Source organism: Physella acuta, unplaced genomic scaffold, assembly GCF_028476545.2.
Source record: "Physella acuta isolate Inbredline_101_S28 unplaced genomic scaffold, ASM2847654v3 ptg001441l, whole genome shotgun sequence".
Classification (NCBI taxonomy): Eukaryota; Metazoa; Mollusca; class Gastropoda; family Physidae; genus Physella; species Physella acuta.
The window spans coordinates 254,251-277,856 of record NW_026732956.1 but is presented as its reverse complement, the minus strand read 5'-3'; the positions used below and the strand labels follow the sequence as shown (position 1 = coordinate 277,856).

The window sequence follows — 23,606 nt, the reverse complement described above, 5'->3', positions numbered from 1 at the left end:
TTCCAACATTAAAAATTTAAGTCACATAAATAGATCCTACTCCATAACTTACAATAAAACAATGCGATGCAAATGAATGTACGGCAAGTGGTGTTTACTTTTATGGTTCTAAGAAAACACATTGGCAATGTAATTAGAATTACCACCGAAAAACACGCTTTTCCCAGGCGTCCGCGCCTAGAGAGAGTCTTTCCAGCATTCTCTATACTATAATTATAAAATTTCACCATCTGTTAACACCAAAAAACAAAAACAAAAAATAGTGATTTTGAGAAATGATAGACTAATTAGAAAATAGTATAAATAATCTTAACATTTTTCTCTTTTAATTATGAACCTTAACATAGACTAATCAATGCGGTAGTAATAAAAAAAAAGATTAACTTAAATTATTGTTGAGTTAAATATATTTTCAAATTACCTCCCTTGAAAAAATTACCACAAAAAAAAGTTGAATTAATTAGTTTTTTCGACCTACTTTTATGGAAATGTATCCACTTTTTCTGGGAACCTAAACGAAAATGATATTTGACATTAATCTTTTTAATACGTTTTAGCAGTTTGCGTGTATTTAATATTTTCTTGACGTTATGCGAAAGAGTAAAAACCGTGGCAATTATAAAATAGCTCTATGCCGCTATATAAACAAACCCTACTCTATTACTTATAATAAGACACTGCGGTGCACTGAAAAGCACTGCATGGTGCGAATGTTTACTTTTATGGTTCCAAAAGCTATAGCGATGACAGAAGGAAGGAAGGACTGACACACCCTCAGCCCGCTTATATTATAGATTATATTATAGATATATATATATATATATATATAAAACCATTTATAGAGAATAAAGAATGAAAGAAGATTAACCAACAGGAAGATCACATACCCTAGGCAGTAGATACATCCATTAAGTATATATCTAGCTACAATCTAGTATATTATAGATGATGACCTCAAGAAGGCGCCTTCAATAGCTCTAAAAAAAAATGTTCGTCATCAACGTAGCTTCTTTTCATGTACTTTTATCAATACATTATAGACAAATTATTTTTCCTCCTGTTATTCTGTCCTCTTAATTCTTTTTACTATTTCAGTATGTGAGATGAATATTCATTTAACAAGAATTACAACACAAAAAAAATAAATTAAAAAAAATTGCTTTGTGCCTTTTTTCTATCCTTCAACAAGTACGTTTTAAATCCATGTTTTACAAATGAAAAGGGGAGACAAGCAACACAGTAAATTTAGCAGAATGGCTGCTGTGCTTACTAGAGGTCGAGCTCCGGCTCAGTACCTCTCTGTTCATCTAAGAAAATCATTCATCCGTCGGGCCTCAAAAAATGCTTATTATGTTCTGTAAGATTATAGATCGGTAAAATCTTAGTTTAGCGTCGTAAATTCGGCCAAAACTAGTAATGTAGGAGAGAGTGCAATAATGAATATGTCATTAAATAATAATAAATATGAGTATATTTTCGTATATTTTGATAAAATATTATAAATAATTGAATAATAGATCACCATTTATGGTTAAATCAATTTAAATATCCTGAAATTAATTTTTATCAACCCTGTTCGAGATAGTAAATTTGCTATTAAAAACAGCAGCCATCTTAAGAAAATGTTATTTAGAGTAGCTTCCCTTTCATTTCTATTCGTATGAAAATGTATTTAAATATGATTGTCTTGTTGTATAGTCCGTATAACAAAGCATTTTTTTTTTAAATTCTGCTCTTTAAAAACTGAATCTCCTAACAAACAACTTTATTAATTCTAGAAGCATTGTGAGATGCAACTTGTATCCATGTTTTAAATCACGTTTTTTTTTTTTACTAATGTTTATTTGATCTTACTATTACTATATAGTTTGAGTTTTTTCTTATTGTTTGAATGTTCACTATTTTCATTTCAGGTTTTTCTTTTCATCAATTAGTGATTCTATCGTAACTTATGACATTTTTTTTACTTCTCTTTACCTTAATTAAACCCCAACCTCCGTCATATTTTTGTTGTCAATGTCACAACAAGTCATAAGGGGTCATCCATAAATGACGTCACACTCGTAGGGGGGGGGGTCCGTAATTTTGTGTTGTGATTATGTGTGATGAGGGGGAGGGGGGGGTGGTTCAGATGTTGCGACGTCACATTTTTGCATTATAAAAAAGCAATGTTAGAAAACGAATTTTAGACGTTATTTCGCGTTTTAGATAACTGTTTTAATAAATTGTAATAGTTTAGACAAGATTTTGGAAAAATATCGATGTTTTAAAAAAATTCAGCTGCAATTTTGAGGGGGGGTTGTAGGTTGAGGTGTGACGTCATTTTAGGGGGGGGGGGAGCTGGCTTTTTGTGACGACGTGTGACGGAGGGGATGGGGGGGGAAGGTAAAAATCGTCAAAAAAAGCGTGACGTCATTTATGGATGACCCCTAATGTAAAAAATTACGCTTCGCTCTGCCTTATCTAAGATCTCTAGCCATAATTTTGACAACAATAAATGTTTGTAATCATTTATATATACAGAGAGACAAAATGTATTATCCACCAGCTTCCCTCGTAAAACATCATCTAAAATAATCAGCCACTCCACCCCTTAAGTGCGTGTTGTCATTATGGTCGATCGCAAGTCTCCACCTGCCAGACACATTTTGGTTATCCTTTGTTGTCAAATTGTCAATATCAAGTACCCAAGTGAGTGATATGGGGTTGCCCATAAATGATGTCACATATGATTTGCTACGGGAGTGAGTGAAGATTTGTGACGTCAACTCAGGCGGCTCCGCAATTTATGATGTGTCGGTCTCACGAAAGGAGGTGAACGGGGAAAAATACCTAGGTGGTTGATGGAGAACCTCTATAATGCTTTGTTCAATCAAAATAACGATAAATAAGCATTAGTAGGCCTATACGTATACCTTGCTTAAAACGAATCATCACAAATCTTGCAAGCCTGCTGTTTTGGCAAAACATTTGGCAAAACGGCCTTAACTTAACACATTATCCCCGTCAAAAAGACTTGCCACCAAATGCCTGCCGACGAATAAGCCGCGTCTAATGCGGGGCGTTAGGAATACGGCCATTAGCATGGGCCGCGTTAGAGCACCAGTAGGCTATCGCGCTTTGTAAGATGACGTAAATACTTAAATTCAATTTCGCTAAACTGCGCGAAAATTTAGTAATGTTCCATCGTTTGAGGAAATTTATTTTCTTGGACTTAAATTGAAATATCATGTTGACTGTCTGGCTCTTAATTTCCGAATATCACTTTTAATGTTTCAAGATTCAGAACTAAAATTTACTTTAATATAAGTGTCATCTTATCGTTTATTGTGCTTTTTATAAAGCGCAGGGTGCGCGGACCTTTGACCACAGGTGCTTTGACCATAGGGGGTTTGACCATAGGGGGTTTGACCACAGCGGAGCTTTGACCATAGGGGCTTTGACCATAGGGGGTTTGATCATAGGGGGTTTGACCACATGTGTTTTCTCAGCAGAGGGTCTATGATCACAGGTGGTCTATCAACTGGTGTTTGATCACAAGCACCTGTGGTCAAAGGTCCTAGGACCAAGCGCAGAGCAGCTTCAAAATCGGACGGCCATCCTGTTTTCACCAAGCTTCTTTTGGAGCTTAATATGGGTAGTCTAGTTCTATACGGTGAGAGCTTAATAGGCAGCAAGCTTGCAGAAATAACTACGTACGTTTAAATGGACGAGTGATAGGTGTGTTAGGGGCTGTTTAATGAACACCAACTTATGTAATCAAATTAAACGTCGCATAAGCGTCAAAAAGGCAGTGCTTGTTGTTTTTTTTTATATATAAAATTAGCCTAACGGTCGGCGGTACCGGTACATGACGTCACGTGCGAGCGCTAACTCGGTGTCGATGTACTAAGTGGGGGAATGAAAAAGGTGGGGTTCAAGAAATGCGACTCAGCAAGCTTTTTACATTTCTTGACCCTTCTTAATAGTTCTATCGTCCCCACTGAGAAAATGGATCACCAATGAATTACGCGTCATACTTCTACAGCTGGTCTTTCTCCCACAATCATCCCCTGTTTTCACGAGAAAAAAAACCTGACCCGTCTCCAAAATCACATCGCTGAGTTCTACTCAACCTCTCCCCACCACAAATCACAATTTCTATCTGAAACAATATGTTCATATGTTTGTTCTGTAATCATGCACGCTGTCATTACTATCTTAAGAGCGACGTCATTTATGAGCGATCTAATATTGATTTGATTACTGCAAATAAAGTGTTCAAAAGTTCAACCTCCCAACAATTGTTGTGGTCTTGGATGCACACTATTAAGTCTGAAAAGGTCTATTAGTCATTCATGTCAACTATATTGAAAAAAAAAGTAAAATTACTATACAGGGGGTCATCCATAAATGACGTCACGCTTTTTTTGACGATTTTTACCTCCCCCCTCCCCTTCGTCACACGTCGTCACCAAAAGCCAGACCCCCCCCCTAAAATGACGTCACACCTCAGCCTACAACCTCCCTCAAAATTGCAGTTGAATTTTTTTTTAAACAGCTATATTTTTCCAAAATCTTGTCTGAACTCTGTCAAAATAGGGTATTTTTATCAATTGTTACTACAATGTATTAAAACAGTTATCTAAAACGCAAAATAACGTCTAAAATTCGTTTTCTAACATTGCTTTTTTATAATGCAAAAGTGTGACGTAGCACCATCTGACCCCCCCCCCCCCTCCCCCTCACCACACACCGTCACAAAATTACGGACCCCCCTTCCCCCTACGAGTGTGACGTCATTTATGGACGACCCCCAGGCATATATTAAAACAATACAAAACAAGCATATTAAACCACAAAATCAACACAAAAGACATGCGAATAGACAATTTTTCAAGGGAAACTAGTCTATTATTGTTTTTGAAACATGGCCGCTGCTTGTGTTTACTCATTGTTGTCTCGAACGGGGTAGTTTAAAGTTTATTCCAGGATATTTATGACTGGTTTGGTTTTAGATTGTGATTTGTTATTCAATTATCTGTTATATTATGTAAAATATGACATAAATATGGCCAAATGAAAGAAATATTCATTAGTTACCTTCATCGCACATTACTAGCTACGTTGGAATTTACGACGCTAAACTAAGATTTTACCTATAGATCTTTTAAAAAGCTGTATGCGCTCTTATTTAAAAATCACGTTAAAAGTGATTATCAAAGTGTTACTTCGATCTGCTTTTTCAGCCGACTTTTTAACTTTTTATTTTTATAAACTTTTTATTTTTGAAGTGACTAGATCTAGATTCTAGGTCTAGATTAGATCTAGACTCTACTCGGAAGAAGATTGTTCTCCCCGTCTCCTCTTAGTCGGAAAAAGATAGCTCTGCACATGAGCAGTGATCTATGGCTAGACTCGGTTAGGGCTAGAATTAGGGTTAGGGATAGGATTAAGGCGCAGGGTAAACCTCCATTTTAGCGTATTAGTATTTTATTCCCCGCTTCACGTTCACCTCCAGTTGAGCGTATTTTATTATAAACACAACCGAAACACACAAAAACGTCTGGAAAACACTAGATCTACTTATTTTTTAATGAATGTGATTTTTAATTAGAAAAGGTAAAAAAAAACATAAAAAGCATTAGAACTGTTCCAATTAAATATCGAATCTCGTGTAATCGTCAGCGGGAGAAAAATCCTTACACTACACGGTCGCGGGTTCACAGTGAGTTCACATTGACATTGAATTATCAGCATACGTCATAGCTCGGGCAATTGCTATTTGAAATTGTGTTGGCCTCAGTTTTGGGGTCATTGTAAGTTCATTAATGTTTATTTATAGTATCATGCCTGGGAGATACTTGTAACAACACAAACTTAACCGACTTGCAATTGTGAGTTACGTTTACGTACTTCACCCATTGCCATGAAAATTCTGACACTCGAACATTGCACATTCAATATTCTAAATTTGGATTTTTCTCAAGTTTTAACTTTAACAAAACTAAATTATCAAAATCTAAAACAAAGTCAGTCTCTTTGTTTTTTTTAAATTAATTTTTATTAATTTGTAAAACAAAAATACAATACAAATAAATGAATCGTGTTTTCCTAATGTTTTGGTGTGTTTCGGTTGTTATAATAAAATACGCTCAACTGGAGGTAAACAAGCAGCGGAGAAATAAAATACGCTAAAATGGAGTTTTACCGTTAGTGTAACGCGGGGGGGGGGGGGGGGGGGGTACATATGTCCCCGGGTGCCGACCTTAGGGGGCGCCAAAATGGGTTGGAAAAATAAATTGAGAGGTTGAGGGGGGTGGGTGCAAATCGAAATCTTGAGGGGGGGGGATGCAAATCGAAAAGTTTGTCCCCGGGCGCCGGGAAGGGTCGCTTCGCCTCTGGATTAAGGTTAGGGATAGGATTAGGGTTAGGGATCGTGTTAGGGATAGTATTAGGGTTGGTGCTATGGCTCTGCAGCTGTAAACACACGCATGCGCAGTACCATCGAAAACATCGCAGCGATGGCATCGGCCAAATTTTTAAAACTTTTTTGTTAGTAAAGTTCAATAAGCCCTAATTCTTGTTTTTTTTTTTCATATTGCATACTCATAAGGTTTGGAAGATTGCGTAAATGAGTAACAACACTCGATTTATACTTCTATTCTAGATTTAAGCTCTAAATATTTAATATTAAATACGAGCCGACCCATGGCATATCATACACCGCTATTTAGTTGTTTTATTTTCTACTTTTCAGCTTGCTCCTAACTAACACTAAGATATTCTAATTAAAGATCTAGCTTGGCCTAATAGTTCATCCAATTTTCATGCTATAATAACAACTTTTTATTGAAATATGAATTTTTCTTCTTGCCCTAAAAAGCATAATTGACTGATTCCTAACAAATTCACTACAGTACACCGTTACCGTTACAGTGTTGTTAAAAGATTCTTGATTGAATAATGTCATGAATACTGTAATCAACACTTCTAACTAAAAACTAAAAGTACTAAAACATAATCATACAATTACATATTTGGTCCCTTACTCAAAAAGTCAAAACATAATCAATAATCATACATTATAACATAATGAACCCCTTTGTAAAAAATATCTGACCAGTTTCCGAGTTCAACTTTCTATTCTATATAACTATCTATATACTACTAAAAGTCAAGTTTGTTTACATGTTTGAATATTTATTTTTTTGTTTGTTTGTCCGATCGAGTATTGTGATATGTTCGACTCTATCTGGAGAGCTGTAAAATAGTATGTAGGTAGAGAATAATTTTTTAATGCAGACAGACTGATAATCACAAATTTATTTAAAGACGTTAATTAATTTATTGATTTATTCATAGGTAGATTAACCCATTTTTTAAAAAAATGTTAAAACATTGACTAAACTTTGTGGGAATAGTGACGTCCCTTGATGTGTTTACTTTTTTTGGTACAATAAAAATGGCGGACTCCATCATAGACTTTGTGGCCCATTCAAAAGTTTAACGCGTTACAAAGCTAATTTTCTGCTGGCTATAACTTAAACAATACGTCCGTTTGCTGTATTTATTACGTTCCAACACTTATATCAATTTTAAACTGTCTTTTTTCATTTAGTTTTACAATAAATTTCTCTAGATCTAAAGATCAGCTGTCGAAGGAAAGTTAATAGTTAATAGTTATGAATCTAGAATCTAGCCTAGGGCAGGGCCTAGATTCTAGATCTAGGTCACTAGACTCAATGTAAATTCTAGATCTAGACTTAATGTAAATTCTACATCTAGAATCTATTTCGGGCCTTAATTATTTTATATAAATCTTTGTTTAGCTTCAATGATCATCTAATTCGAGAATACATGGGATTTTTTTGTTATCTAGGTTCTATATCTAGATATAGTAGGATTACTCACTAACTTGGAGGCGTGGTCGGCTGCTAACAACAATATGGCGTACGGACCGGACGCATGACTTCCGACCATTTTTAGGCCATGTTTACCACGAGCAAAATGGCGGGTGTTCACATTATTTAAACATGGTATAGGTGGCCAGGGCTAGATATGCCAGAAAAGCATTTTAAAATTTGCTTTGGAGAATGAAGGCTAAATTTTAAAGTCAGTGTCATAAACATTAATAGAACTTTTTTTTTTTTTTACGTTTTCAATTATTTTTTCTTAAGCCCTATATGTGAATGATAAGGTTGACTATCAGGACCTCGCGGGGCACAGGGCAGGTGAAGTAGGGTTCATCTGTTTCTTTGTCCTAAGCAAATGAAGGGATAGTGTGGTCAGAGACATGCTCGGCTGGAATCGTTTTTGTTGTCTGAGACGTGGCGGGACACTGGGCAGGTGAAGTAGAGTTGAGTAGGTCACCTGTGACGTCAGTATATGAAGAATAGTCCGAAATCGTTGTTTTCGATGTTTTTAAAAGATAAAAAACATATTTTTGAATGTGGGGTCTGTTTTTTGTGACGATAAGTGACACTGCAGTAGCGTAGCGAGGAGGGGGGAGGAGGGGGAAGGGGGGGGGGGCGGGGGGGGACATATGTTGGGGCGCCAAAATGGTTTGGAAAAATAAATTGAAAGGTTGAGGGGGGTTCAAATGGAAAGTTTGAGTGGGGGGGGGGGGGGGGTGCACATCAAAAGTTTGAGGGGGGGGGTTGAAAATCGAAATCTTGGGGGGGGGGGGAGGGGGGGGGGGTTCAAATCGAAAAGTTTGTCCCCGGGCGCCGGGAAGGGTCGCTATGCCTCTGAGTGACAGACGTGATGTTTTTTGATGGATGACCCCCGAAACCCACAGTTATCCAACGGATGACGGGTATTCTAGTATGTATATAAATATGTTGTGCAACAGTGATTGCAATATAGTGACAACTGTGTACAGCTTATTTCTATATCTGTGCAGTGTCTAAACAACTTGTAATAGAGAAAAGAGGTGTAAAAATCAAATAGGGCTATAAATAAACAATATTTAATGGCTAAAATATTCCTTTTTTTCATGAAAGTACTCCATCTTGAATAATTGATGAAGACTAAAAACAAAATAATGTAATCACAAAATGTCCATCTTTTTATTAAAAAATTATTACTATTACAACATTAAAATTGACCTCCCAAGAGCAGAGAAAATAAAAATAGCCAAAAAGCTAGCAATTGCGTAGTGGCAAACTCTTGATGTTTGATTAATGGGGGAAAACTAGAAGTGCTGCATAAAACGGGAGTGTAATCCAAGCACTAAAGTTAACTGAAGTAGGTAGTACACTACAGACTAGACTCACTTCACTAAACTATATTAAGGAAAAAATATTTTTAATGAATGGACAACCATGTGAACAGTCTCAATTAGTTTATTTAAAAAAAATTTAAATCATGTGCGGTGTATGCAAAAAATATGGTTATAAATACTATTGTGAGGTTTTTGTTGGGCTTTACTAAACAATTTGTTTTTTACATTTTATTACTGAAACTATTAATAAACATGGCATAACTAAATCATGTTGTTTTAAAAAATCAGCTATAATTTTATTAAAAATTTTGTTGGCAAAATTTAAAAGTATCAATGTTTGTAACTTCAGATTATAATTTAGGCTTGATGAAAATAAATAGAAATAGAACTGTGACTTTAAACACACAAAAATATTTTCAAGTTATCAGAATTTGCAACTTTTATAATATTATACTTAAAGGATTAAATTTCTGAATTTTTTCAGGCTCAAGTTTTTTTTTTAACTGCTACTATGAAGTCAAAAGTAGATTATTAAAATAGTATTTTAATTTGCTAATGTCAACCCCTAACAGTATGACAATACTAGCATGAAAGTTCTAACAACTCAAGTTTACTTATCACATCTATGGAAGAGTGTATTGTTGGATATCGTAATATCCATACTCCGCTTTCTTAATAAGATATAATATGTAAATCTAGTACTAGTTATCTAGTAGAACCTAGTCCTAACCATTTCATAAATTCATCTTGAAGACTTTGCAAGCATGGTTTTTTACTACTTTTAACTACTTATAAAAGCACTTTTTGCAACACTCATTTCAACTGAAATAATCTCACATTACTGGCCTATGGTGTATTTTTACATGTATTTTAAATTGTTTAAATTTATATTTAATGCAAAATTTAGTTTTTCAGTTCAGTATGTGCTGTGGATAATTAGTTAACTTCAAATTGGACTACTTGATGGAGTACCACAGGCCAGAGGGCCAAAATATTTAATATCTTAGAGATTTGTGATACCATCTGAGCCACTGTTATCATCACTACATACTTAGTTTCATGTTTTAAATTTACTTTTCTAATATGTTAAGTGAGTAAACCTAAGAACCAAAAAATATTTGTTTCAGTTTGCCTGAAATTCCCCCAGACACAGCTGAAACAAATGCTGTGATGAGAACAGATCAACTTCCACAATTCTCTGAGATTACGCCCAAAAAATGTGTTGCAGCTTGTGCTAAACTCGCCATTGAATTTGAAACAAAACTTGAATCTCACATTGAGAACTTGAAAGGTAGGTCAGTTTTATGAATTTAAAAGCTTACATTTATAGTAAATTTGAAAAGCAACAAAATTTTAGTTCTAGGTTATTTTCTTATTTGTTTTGTAAACTTTTTAATATCTATTTATCAGATTTAAAAAAAGGCAAAACATTTGAAGAAGTTTATCATCCACTTGAAGAAATAGTTATTCCACTCAACACAGCATGGGCAACAGTGAAAAATTTAAACTATGTTGCAGTATCTGAAGAGTACAATAAAACTTTTTTAAGGGTAGCCTATATTTTTTTCATCATTAAATTGATTTCTGTCAAATTTTGTGTACATATATATGTATAAATATATGTATATATATATATACATATATATATAATATTAACCAATGTACAATACATAAATATTACTTTAAAAAGCATTAACAACACAAACGTTTTTAAATATTTTTTTTTTATTTCTTATTTTTATAGGTTCATCCTCAAATTGAAAGAGCAAAGAATGAAAGATGGGTTAAAGACACATTGTATTATGCTTTTAAAGTATAATTATTTTATTTCCAACCTTAATTTAAAATCAGAAATTATTCCTTGTTTTTCTTAGTGTATTTGTAATTAAACTATGATAACTGAACCTAATTATTATACATACTATTTTCATGGGTGTCCAAAATGTATTATGTTTACAAAGTGAATAATTTTCCTAATTTTAGGGTTAGTTGAAATGTATTATTTTTAAAAAATTGTATTTTACTTTGCTCAAATTACAATGAACTTATTATTTATTACTCTTTTAAAAAGGAGTTGGATGCCAACCGTAGCAACCTTACTGCTCATCAGAAACGACTTGTTGATCTATACCTTTTAGAAGGAAAGTTAAATGGAATGGAGTTGTCTTCAACAGAAAAAACACAACTTCTAGAAATTGCCAAATTAATAAAACAAGAGGGAAATAATTTCAGGCAATGAAAATAAGTTATTTGCTTATTAAGCTCTCCCAAACTAATTTCTGCTTATTTGTAACTGTCAGAATTATTTAAACATTCATGTCAATATTAATCTGAAATTAATCAAACATTTTGACGATCTTTTTGAATGTATGCTTTTTGTACTTTGCAGAAATAAAGTGCGAATATCCACAGACATGTTTTCACATGATGTCACAGACTTCAAAAGTCTGGAAGAAATGCCATGGCCACTATTGACTCAAATGTCTAAAGATCGGTAAAATGCCCAATATTATGTTTGAAAAGTAAATTATAGCAATTATTTATTTTAAAAACACTTCTTCTTTAAAATAATTGCCCATTTCCTTGTTTTGATTATTATAGACATTGATTTTTTTCTATTTTCTCCTAATTCTATGTAATATAGAATATCAGTTTGTGTTTGACAACTATTATTACATATTTAAACGTATACCCAAAATACTATTTACAAAGGATGAATCCAACTAAAGGCCCTTGGCGAGCAACACTGCAGCCAGTTTGCTATCAATCTATGATGGCTTACTGTAATGACAGAATGATCAGGTGGAACTTGTGGAATGCATATCACAACCGTGCTTCAGTTTCTTATGCTAGTAGTTTTTTAAACAACAATAAACTTATTGAACAACTTAGAACACACAGGTAATTTCAATTAAAAACTCAAGCATTAATATGTAATTAAAAAATTAGGATCCTTTAAAAAATTAGGATCCTTGTTTTATTTCATTAAAAGACATCATACTTTCATACTGGATGAGAATACCTAAACTCAAATCTGTTAATTGTATCATATTTGTTGTACCTTCAATTTTAGGTTAGACTTAGCCCAGATGCTTGGGTACAGTAATTTTGTGGAGATGTCAATGGAGACCAAAATGGCAAACTCTGCAGAGAATGTCCTCAGTATGATAGAAACGTAGGCCGAAACTTTTTACTTAGAATTTTTAAAAATATTATTCCATAGTGAAAACTTTTAAAATAACATTTTTTTCAAAATTTAAACAAAATAATATGAAGATACTAATTAGTTGTCTACATTATTATTTCACAGACTAAAGCAAAGATTTGCACCCATCTTTTTTGAAGAAGTAGCCCAATTACAGAAGTTTGCTGAGTCTGAAGGTTTTAAGCATTCTTTAGAAATGTGTGATATGAGTTACTGGCAAAGACGACAGAAAGAGCATCTTTATGGGTGAGATTTTAAAAAAGCTCTTAAAAACACTCGTGAATTTTTGTTGTTTTATTTCTTTAAAAATAAAAGAGATGTTTAGTGCTTTATCAATCTTAAAATATCTGTGACAGACAACACAAAGAAAAAGTTGCTGAGTATTTCCCTGTAAACACAGTGTTGTTGGGTTTGTTTGATCTTTGCACAAAACTTTTTGGAATAACATTTGAGGTAAGTTGAGTTATTAACTCTTTCTTCATGAGACCCCTATCCCCATATATACATATATCTATATATATATATATATATAAACATGTTCTCAAGCAAAGGGAAGCTACCTAGATAATACGTTTAAAAAGATATTTTAACATAATCATATTTTTTTGCCATAGCTATCCATGGTTTTATTTTTTATCATAGTTTAATATTGTTGCTATCATTTTTGTCAATAATAGTTTTTTAAACAATACATTATTGCATTTTTTTTCCCCCTCAGGAGGTTACACCTAGTATTGATTTATGGCATTCTGATGTTAGATTTTTCAACATAAATGATGAAGATGGTAAGAGTTTTTTGTGTATTTTAAAAAAACATTCTCTATATATCTTTCTAGACTATTAAAAATGGCTTTTTTAAAATTGAAATAATTCTTTCAGGAAATCACATCAGTTCTTTTTACTTTGATGCTTTTTCAAGGCCAGAGAAAACATCTGCACCATACATGGATGTTGGTCGAGGTACTATTAGCAATCAAATAAATTAATACATTTATTTGCCATTATCATACCACTAAATACTTATAATATATACCTTAAACTTAATCACAGTGAAATGTATTTATTGGGATACAATTTGTATTTACATATATTTTTATCGCTATAAAATAAATTTCACTAAACAGAAAAAAGTGAGTTGATGAAAACTTGGCCCTATTCTTATCTCTCATTGAAAATTCCCCGACCTCCTACTTCATCTGATCCTGCCCTAATGAGGTTTGAAGACGTGCAGACACTGTTTCATGAGGTGTGTTGATTAATGGATAACTTGCATTGTTAAAACTCATTTATTTTATAGTACCATTTTTGTTTCAGTTTTTTAAAAAATCTCTTAGGCATATGGTGTTTTGTCATTCCAGGACTGTTCTCATTATTTTTAGAATTAAAAGTTAAAAATCAACAACTTGTCTCAGAATTCAATTTTTTAAATAATGACGTGAAAATGCACAATGTTATTAAAAATCTTTACACATTTTTCAACATTTCTTTCAGTTTGGTCATGGTCTTCAGCAATTACTGACTACAGTCCCCTATAGTGAAATATCTGGTCAAAAGAATATTGAATGGGATGCAGTACAAGTGTGTGCAAAGTTTATGCGTCAGTGGTTAACAGTACCAAGTGTTATCAAATCTCTCAGTGGGCACTGGCAAACTCAGGAAAAAATACCAGATGATTTGTTAAGGAATGCTTTAGAAGGTTTGTAATGCAGACAACTGTATATTTTATGTAAATACATAAGTAGCATTCTTTTATTTAACCAAAGAAAAGCAATTTCATTTAAACTTAACATTATTATTTAACTTTGGTTCTTATAAAATAAGTGAGGGTTAGAGTCAGAACTAGGATGGAAATAGGAGCAGGACAATGCCCCTGCCCCCTTTGTCAGTGTGTCTAACTCACCTTCTCCTGTACATCACCTTGTCTCTGCTCAAACTACTGCAGTAAGACATTACCCCTGTCACTCCCCCATCCCAACCATTTAGAAACAGATAAATGGATAGGTTAGGGAGATGGATATGGTTAGGTATAATATGTATTACTAAAGGTGTGCTTTTATTCATCAAGTGGTAATGATGGGAAGGCAGGTAATGCTCTAGATAAAAAAAATTTACCTTGAATATTTGCTGCCTACATTTAAAAAATGAACCATACTAATTTATTTCTTCATCAGCAAGCAACCATTCTTATAATTTTGATATGATGTATCAGCTCTACATTTCTGCTTTTGATATGGAAATATATATGACGTAAGTAGAAAACGATAGCTTATCTTCAAGATTTTAAGTTCAATTCATACCTATACATTTCTCCAGACAACCAAGGAAGTAATATTTATTTTATAATTATTGCTTTTCTCACACGACCTTATTTAATCATCAATAACTAGAAAAAAATTAGTTTAGTTATATTCCATATGGCATATGAAGTAGAGTTGACCTGTGGTCTGACCTATGTAGTTCTACTTTCAGGGATATTCTATGAACTGGAGACTTTTAGTTAATGATCAAATACTAGCCCCACTGTTGATAGATTTAAAATCTAAGCACATTCAATAGTTTACAATCTGTAGTAGATTTCATATTGATTTGAAAAAAATTTTTGCATATAGAAAATCACATTGGAAAGCAATTATGTCAACGTTGTGGAGTAAATTTTTACCTTTTCCTTTGGATGAAAATGACAACCTGCCTTGCTCAATGACACCTATCTTCTGTGAATTGTATCCAGCAGCATATTATTCTCATAAATGGTCTGAGGTAATGATTTTTTATCCTAAGCCAACTTTTAAAAAGGTTATTAAAATAGTCTATTAGACACTGGATAAAATGTTACATGTATAGGGTAGAGATATACAAATAATTCTTATCTTATGATTTTATGTTTATATAAGTGTCCTAAAGAAAGTAATTAGCAGAGATTATTTTAGAATTTGATATTGTTAAACTATTAATGTCATCTGATGATGTTCTTGAGTGCTGCTAAACCGAAAGTCTTGAGTGCAAATCCCAGGCTCAAGTCAGTATGCTATCCGTTAGTCTGACGGATATAGTGCTGACTACATTATTTGTAGAGGAGATTGAAGCTGATGAACTACTTCATCTGCCCCATGTGTCTTGGTTACTAGTGGGAAAAGATGGTGATGATTATGTTCTTGAAATCTTCATGGTTTAGGTTCTACAAACATTACCTTGTTTTCATATGAAAGACAGTTTTAATGAGAGAGTTTTCTTTTACTTTTTACAGATGATTGCTTGTGATTTATTTGCTGCCTTCAAAGAGGTTGGTCTTAATAATGACAAAGAAATACAAGCACTAGGGAGGAGGTAATTTTATACATTTATACATTTCTAACAGCTTATTCTATACATTGCAATTTAAGTTACATGGTTTGTCTCTTTTATCTTAATAGCATATTTGATTCACTGTTTTCAGATTCAGAGAAACATACTTGTCAAGTGGAGGTGGAGTACCTGCTAATGAAGTCTTTCGTAAATTCAGGGGTCGTGACCCATCAATAAATTCTCTACAACCTTTAAATTTTTCTTCTTGAGAACCTCTGTGATTTTAGTATTGAAGCTTTGCGTTTGAGTGTCATTGCATTTTCAAACTGTGAATTAAAACAGCTTTTAGCCATTCGATTTTTATGTGAGCATGAACAAGTAAGAAAAAAAAATATTATTTTCTGGTAATTCTAATTATTTATAAATATTTTTTTATTAAAAAGTGACATTTAAAGATCTTTTATTGTAATGAATTCTTTATTTTGCGCATAAAATGGTTTCAAAAACTCTTTCTTTTTTATTAAAAATCTAAACACATAGCAATACTGTTTTTTAAATACTTTCTTTTAAAAATCTATTTAAAGAAACACAGAATGGGATTGACTTGTTAAATACATTTTCATTGTAAATATTTATTCATTTATATACATCATATAGATGCATACATCTGGTTCCTCCTACAAATACTACTGTATCCAATTACTTTGTCAATATTCTTATTTCATTCAAACAATGAGATTTAGATATGTTTTGAGAAAGCTTAGTTTAACTGTGGGAAATAGATCAGCCTCCTTTCTATTCTTCATACTAATTTTAATTGATACATTTTAAAAATCTATCAAAAATATTACTTTTAAATTGTAGATTTATTGTAAATTTCATTTCAGAGGTAGGCATATGGTAATAATCTAAAAAAAAAAAAATGAAAATTCTTTTAGATATTAAATGTAATAATAACATCTTTGAAAGGTATTAAATTTAAATGCGTCCAGTTTTTTTTTTAGACACCCTTTCTAAAAGAAGTTCATTAATACATATTGAAAACTTCTTTAAAAATGTGAATGATTGTAAAATGTTAATTTTTCTTTCTACATGAGTATCTGTTATTGAAAGTTTATGTTTGATGTAAATTGACGAATAAAACTACTTTTAAAAAATTAAATGTGACATTTTTTTCTAGTCTGAGTTTGTGATGTGTTTCTCTTCTTCCAGCTCACAAAATTCTTTATGTAAAGAAGTAGTTGACTTACATAAAATTGAACAAAGCTTGTAAAAATGTTTTATTTGCAACCATCTTATAGTCAATTCTAAGGAGCAACTATATGAATAAGAATTTTAGTAATAAATAGTTATTATTACTTAATATTACTTAGATCCCTCACCATGATTTCTGTCATGCCAACAGCATTGCTACATGTGAACACAGGTGGAAGTGAGAAAAGATATCAATCACCAACTTTTAGCATGGAACGGTAGGGCTCTGGACTTCTAGCCTGAATGTCTTGACTGCAGATCTGTATCACATCCTTGAGTCCAACCAGCTATGATAGATAAATGACTCTCATTACAGAAGTCAATAGCGGCTGGACATAGTGCTGATCACACTATCCTTTCATATGTTAAGGTTATAGAATCAGGTGAACTCTACTTCACCTGCCCCATGGACGAACATGTTTAAAGGGGTAGCCTACTTTAACTGAACCAGAAGCAGAATCCTCTACACAATAATCACACTGCCAACTTTGGGAAAACCCCGGTCAAACACTATTTTCCAAGATGTTCAAAAAACGTAATAGAGAGATCGGAATACACATTACTCAAACCAAGATTTGCCAGTCAGGTAGCGGGTAGGCCTATTTATTACATTTAAACCCAGAAAGAAATAATATGGATAACTTACAGGATAAAGATCTTTTGACAATGAGGAAAAAAGAGACTGGAAAGTGGTAGATCTAGATTCGACCCAGCTTAGGGTGATCGCCCAAAAAAACATTCGTAGTTGAAGACGTATTAATTACTATTAGTATGGCTGCATTCTCAATGTGTCACGAGGGGCTTGGGTGATAATGACAGTTTCTCCCCCCCCCCCCCCCCCAAAGTAAATGGAAATTACATAGATATATTAACAACATATACATGTCCGCTCCCCCGGAAAATGTTGTCCGCACCACCCCCCCCCCCTCCCGAAAGTTCATGCAGCCCGGAGAATACGCACATACAATATTTATTAACCTCTGCACGTCCGATGTACAGTTTCTTTACATTTTGGTGCTTAGAACGACTTATTTTTATGTACTCATTTGCATTGAAGTTTCAAGATCTCTATGTTCCTATGCATCGTCTGCAACTTATCAGTTCTTTACAAGTTTTGGTTTATGCCACCTCGAACTCTATTGATTTTCACCGAGTTATGATGTAGAGGTGCATAAATAATTTAAATTCGACGTCGAAGGAAACCAGAAAACATTTTACACTGGTACGTGTGCATCATCTGTGCATGGATTATCTGATTCTGGAACTCCAGAAAAAAAATCATCAAGAACTGAATAACTAAAAAATAGTGATTTTAATTTTAGAGTTTAGAGACTAGAGAGAGAGTCTAGTCAGTACAAAATTAAATTATAAAAAATGTGTAGATCTTGATATCAGATAGATCTAGATCTATATAGTTTTTAATAGTCTAGTAGTAGACTAGCAGATTAATTCATTAATCATTAATGAGTAGGAGGCTAAACTTAAAAATTTAGAACTAGATTTAGATCTAGGTTTTAGAGTAATTTAGGCAATCTATTAATTAATAATGCAATCAACAACACATTTAAAAGTGTAAAATATTTATTTCAATTATTAAAATTTGATCAAAACATATAAAATACAGGGGCAGGCGGCCGCAGGGGAAAAAATATCGCAAGGAGGGTCGTCACTGAAACATGAGTATCTCAAAGTCTATATGTAGGAATACAAAATGACTCGTACATATAAGAGTAGAATGGCAGCTGAGTAACACAGCACTTTCGGTTTGTTTCCGTGTGAAACGGTTACGAAATAACGCCCAATGAAAATCTGGAGTTCGGAATTTTCCGCTATGTCTGATAGATTGCGGAACTTACTCTATATTCTAGATCTAAAAACAATCTAAAACTCTAAATAGTAAATCTACATGTTTCATGAATTAGTTATTAGACACTTCGATTCACAACTTCCTTGTTTGTTTGTTTATATCTATCTCACTGCCCAAGCCAAGCGCTAGACCTAGAAGTGCATTGCTTGTTTAGTTAGTTAAAAATTAGGCCTAAATTAGGGTAATTATGAAAATCAGCCTACTACTTTATTGCAGGTAACAGGGTACAGGGTGCAAGCCCTATTTCTTCTACCAGTGGTAGTGTCCAGACACTCCAGCCACAAAGTACCTGTCATATCATTGTTAGATGCTGCTTGTTTTAATTGGTATAGGATGACTGCTTCTTAATTCAAAAGATGTGCCATGATCAGCAAGAATGAAATCAAGACTAGGGAAGCCCTAAAATAAAAGTATTTTTTTGTTTCAGTTCCTCTGCATAAAATAAAAAATGTGTACAGGATTTAGATCTCTTTCCTGGCATTTGTCTACCTTGGTGTTGCTAAGCTGCTTACTTTTGGATGTTCAAGGGACACTTTCTAAAAGTCAACGAGGAAAGAAAAAAAAGGAATCAAAAGTGAATTTAAACTTGTAAAATTTTATTAATAAGCATAAAGAAGTTATTAAATATACTTTAATTTAAATCCTTTAAAAAATCCTTTTTTTCTCTCTTTTAAACTTAATTCTTTATCTAATTATAACCTTTTAGTTTAAATAAAACTAGTTTAAATCATGTCTGTTGATGAGATTTGTAAATGCATAGAAATTTCACACTTTTTTTACATTCTACTTCATAGGTTGAAGTTGCTGATAAGAATGTTGTGGATAGGGGGCTTGTCACTAAAAGTTTAACAATAAGAGATATAATCAGAGAACATTCATTGTATTTTGATAGAGACAGGGAGGTAAAGAATTTTGAGGGAGAAACTCTTGCCTACGTCACACCGGTAAGTTTGTAGTTTGGGCTTTTTTATATTAAATTTGTTAAATCTTTTATCTGAATGTGTATAAGTTATAATTTTTAAATATTTTTTTCAGTGGAACAACCATGGTTATGATATTGCTAAACTTTTTGGAGCAAAATTTAACTTTGTTTCACCAGTTTGGCTTCAGATAAAAAGACAGCCTGGTGGGGCATTTCAAATTCATGGAACTCATGATGTTGACAAAGGTCAGTGAAACAACATTCTCCAATCAGTAAAATTTATGTAAACTTTTAATAGAGTACCTGTGACATTTGTTAGTTTCTGTTAAACTAACCCTCAGCAAAACTTAAATACACTTAAGGAGACAAATTTTATTATCCAACAAAGTAAATAATGTCTATTCTAAAGTAAGCATTTAAGGGAATACTTTTACTTTTAAGCAGACTTAAAATTTAGTGTAAGCTTACTATTTATAATTCTATTAAGGATGGATCTCAGATGTTATACAAGGGCGCAAGACTCAATTAGGTCAGTTGATATTATTTAATTTTTACTTTAGTTTTAGATATATTTATCATATGTAAGGTAGCCAGACATTTCAGTTTTGTATTTGATTTAAGTTCTTCTATTTAACATCAATATTTTCAATCTAAAATCTTGTAAAAAATTTCACCCATCTTTGTACCTCTAGTAATTTAGAAATCTTTTAGGTATTTTGAGTTTGATCCTCTTAATTTTAACATAGAGTAACAATATGATTTTTATAAGTGGGCAACATTTTTTATGTGGGTAATATTGTTAATTTTATTTGTATAATTTTTAGTTCCAAGAATTCTTTTTGATGGGTGGACAGCTGATGATTATAATGCAGTATTTAAAAGTGAAGATGCAATGGAAGACTGTATTGAAACAATTATTAACACATTAAAGGTAGCTTTTAAATGAAAGTAAAATTTACCATATAATATATTAAAACATTAAGTTGATCAAGATCTAAAGCCTTAATCATAAATGTTTTTTCCTAAGTAAAACTCAAATCTGCTGTTTAAATACTTTTTACTGTTATTTGTTGAGAAAAATATCCCTGCAGATTTTGAAGTTTTTATCACACTAACATATCTCCATCTTACAAGAGTGATATTTTAGTAATTTTAACAGAAAACTTTAGTGAGCATTAGTGCAAATGGCCCTTTTTAGCACATGTTCTTTACTTTACTGCATCTAATGTACATTTTTAAAACCTATATTGGTAAAGTATTTTTAAAACTACATACATTTTTCTGCATTTAAAGCATTTTTAATATAAATATTAATAATTAAGTCAATTACAATGTAGATATTGATGCTACATTTGAAGTTTAAAATGCTTTATTTGTGTTATATGTGTATAATTTATTTTTATTCTTCACAGAATTATAAATGGCCTGGGGCTGTGATTGAAATATGGTCACAGTTGGGGGGAAAACAAAGGAAGTAAGGTCTATTGTTAATTTATCCTGTAAAAAGTGTTGTTTATTTTAAATTTCTGTCTCAAAAAATTTAAAGCACTCTTTGTTTAACTCATAATTTGTGGTAGGCCCTAAGTTTATTTATAATGTTATAAGGTATTACTATTCATGAGAAAAATTTTGATAACTAAAATCTATTTGTTTACCATTAGTTATTTAAAATATGAATTCATTCATTACTTCCTTATTCTGAACATTATTAGTGTTGTTATTAAATTCAAAAGGAAACAATTTTTTTTTCAGGGAGCTGGTACATTTAATAAACCATATGGGCGAGATGTTCCATTCTGCAAATAAAGAACTTATCATTGTTATACCTCCTCCTCTTTATGGAAGGTATTAAAAGTGCTTTTTTTATACTGTTTATTTCCTCCTGTAATTATGTTAAAAGCTACCACCTAGTAATTGATAAGTTGATTGGCTAAAAACAATTTTAATTATTCAATTGATGTTTCCCTTAAATTAAATAAAAAATACAGTGTAACAGAAGAAAACAACTAATACTAATAAGGGTTTTCATAGAATTTTCAAAAATTATGTTGATTTGAATTTAATGACAGAGATGTGGAAGGCCTTATTAGTAAAGAAGATGTTGATGCTATGGAGAAAAATGTTGACAAATTTAGTCTGATGACTTATGACTTTTCTGGTCCAAACAGGTACTAGTATGTAATAATCTTCTTTCAAACTATAATTTTAAATAATGTACGTCATATATAAATAAATACAATTTTAAAAATCAACTAAATCATGTAGTATTTTATAATAAAATATAAATTGTAAAACAGTTTAGGTTAATTTTGAAAATATAATTTCCAGACCTGGTCCCAATAGTCCACTGTTGTGGGTTAAAGATTGTATTCTAAAGTTGGCTCCAGAACAAGATTCTTCAATTAGAAAAAAGTTACTTGTTGGGCTAAATTTCTATGGCTTGCGTTATGTTGTAAATGAAGACAGTTCTTTATCAAATGGTGAACATATTATAGGGACACAGTAAGTAAAATACTTTTGGTATCGAAACAACTGGTATATCTTTATCTTAAAATAATTTTATTTTTTACATTGTTAAATTATGATATCATCTCCGCAGATTTATAGAAAATCTAAAGAAATCTAAGTCATCTAATATTAACTGGAGTAATCATGCAGCTGAGCATAGCTTTGATTACACGTGAGTTACTGAAAGATTCAGTTTTTTTTAACTCTAGTCACTATTTCAGTTTTTTTACATTAATTGCATTAATAGTTGTATAAATGATTTTCTGTCCATCCAACTAAAGAGGCACTATTTAATTTTAAGATATCAACACTATCAATACAATATTTGGCTTGTTTCATCAGTAATTTGTATCGCAATATTTTTCAAAAAACCAATCTTACATACTAAAATTTTACTTCTAGTATAAGCAATTATCATTTTTAATTGCTAGTGATTTTTTTTCCTTACTGATGGTAAAACATTTTTAAAACATTAAAATAATTCCAGATTGTTTTTAATTTAAGGTTATATTTTTTAACTAATTCAATTACTGTTTATTTTTCAAAAACAGTACTAAAATTGATGTTTTGTCTACAATTTATTTCAGGGACAGTAAAGGTAGATTCAGCATGGTTTATCCATCTCTAAAATCTATTCAGGATCGTCTCAATCTTGCCAGAGAACTTGGAACTGGAATCTCGATATGGGAGATCGGACAAGGCTTAGATTATTTTTATGATTTGCTTTGATAAACATTTTATTCATCTTTTAAAAAAAAAATATATCCAAGTATAAATTTTAATGAACTCTAATGTTGTAATAAGGTATATAATGATGCTTAATGAATTTTGTTTTTAAAGATTCATTTTTGATTATGTAGCGGCTGTCTTGAATATATGTAATTGTGTGAATCTGTGTTACAAGTGTTTGCTTTCGCTAAACATTTTACTTTTAATGTCAAATTGTATTAAATGTTAAGCAATTAAATATATTTTTAAAATAATGTAGGCCTGCCTGTTATACTTATTTTAATACAATTATAATTCTCCATTTTTGCATAGTATCTTTTTTGGCCCCAACAATCCATCATTTCACAATTAACCATTTACTAAGACAATTAGGAATTGATAAAAGAGCAATGTTCTTTACCAATATATCACTCCTATTAATATGCAATCAACACATGGCTTTATATATGAAACTTATTTTTTCAATTAAGGTATATACAATTTTACCTGTATGACTTGTGCTTATAATAGGAATTAAGATGTTTTATATGTTGATTATATAAAAAGAGGCGATAAGCTCCTTGCTAGGAGTAATTTTATACTAAGTCAAGCAGTTTAATTATAAACAAATATGTGCATTATCCTCTTTTACATG

At 32.1% G+C, this 23,606-nt stretch overlaps 2 protein-coding genes and 1 long non-coding RNA gene across 3 annotated transcripts; 2 read left to right on the top strand and 1 right to left on the bottom strand.

The window, feature by feature from the left end:
- The first annotated feature begins 1,242 nt into the window (after positions 1-1,242).
- On the top strand, positions 1,243-16,852 carry LOC131927830 (oligopeptidase A). The gene is made up of 18 exons (XM_059283687.1): positions 1,243-1,357; positions 10,333-10,496; positions 10,616-10,755; positions 10,950-11,018; positions 11,277-11,437; positions 11,595-11,699; positions 11,918-12,106; positions 12,279-12,380; positions 12,516-12,656; positions 12,767-12,863; positions 13,129-13,195; positions 13,290-13,370; positions 13,535-13,656; positions 13,902-14,106; positions 14,582-14,657; positions 15,020-15,167; positions 15,655-15,734; positions 15,844-16,852. The coding sequence occupies exons 1-18, from the start codon at positions 1,254-1,256 to the stop codon at positions 15,959-15,961; spliced, it is 2,169 nt and encodes a 722-aa protein (XP_059139670.1). The 5' UTR covers positions 1,243-1,253; the 3' UTR covers positions 15,962-16,852.
- A 222-nt stretch (positions 16,853-17,074) lies between these two features.
- LOC131927829 (uncharacterized) lies at positions 17,075-17,757 on the bottom strand. Its single transcript, XR_009383695.1, has 2 exons — positions 17,593-17,757; positions 17,075-17,233 (listed from the first exon to the last, which is right to left on the bottom strand). It is a non-coding gene; the product is annotated as an uncharacterized LOC131927829 (long non-coding RNA).
- A 258-nt stretch (positions 17,758-18,015) lies between these two features.
- On the top strand, positions 18,016-23,226 carry LOC131927849 (chitinase domain-containing protein 1). Its single transcript, XM_059283718.1, has 12 exons — positions 18,016-18,168; positions 19,241-19,387; positions 19,608-19,757; positions 19,849-19,981; positions 20,223-20,264; positions 20,560-20,666; positions 21,148-21,209; positions 21,488-21,580; positions 21,805-21,903; positions 22,064-22,237; positions 22,335-22,415; positions 22,831-23,226. Exons 2-12 carry the CDS (start codon positions 19,262-19,264, stop codon positions 22,970-22,972), a joined length of 1,209 nt encoding a protein of 402 aa, XP_059139701.1. The 5' UTR covers positions 18,016-18,168; positions 19,241-19,261; the 3' UTR covers positions 22,973-23,226.
- The last annotated feature ends 380 nt before the right edge of the window (positions 23,227-23,606 follow it).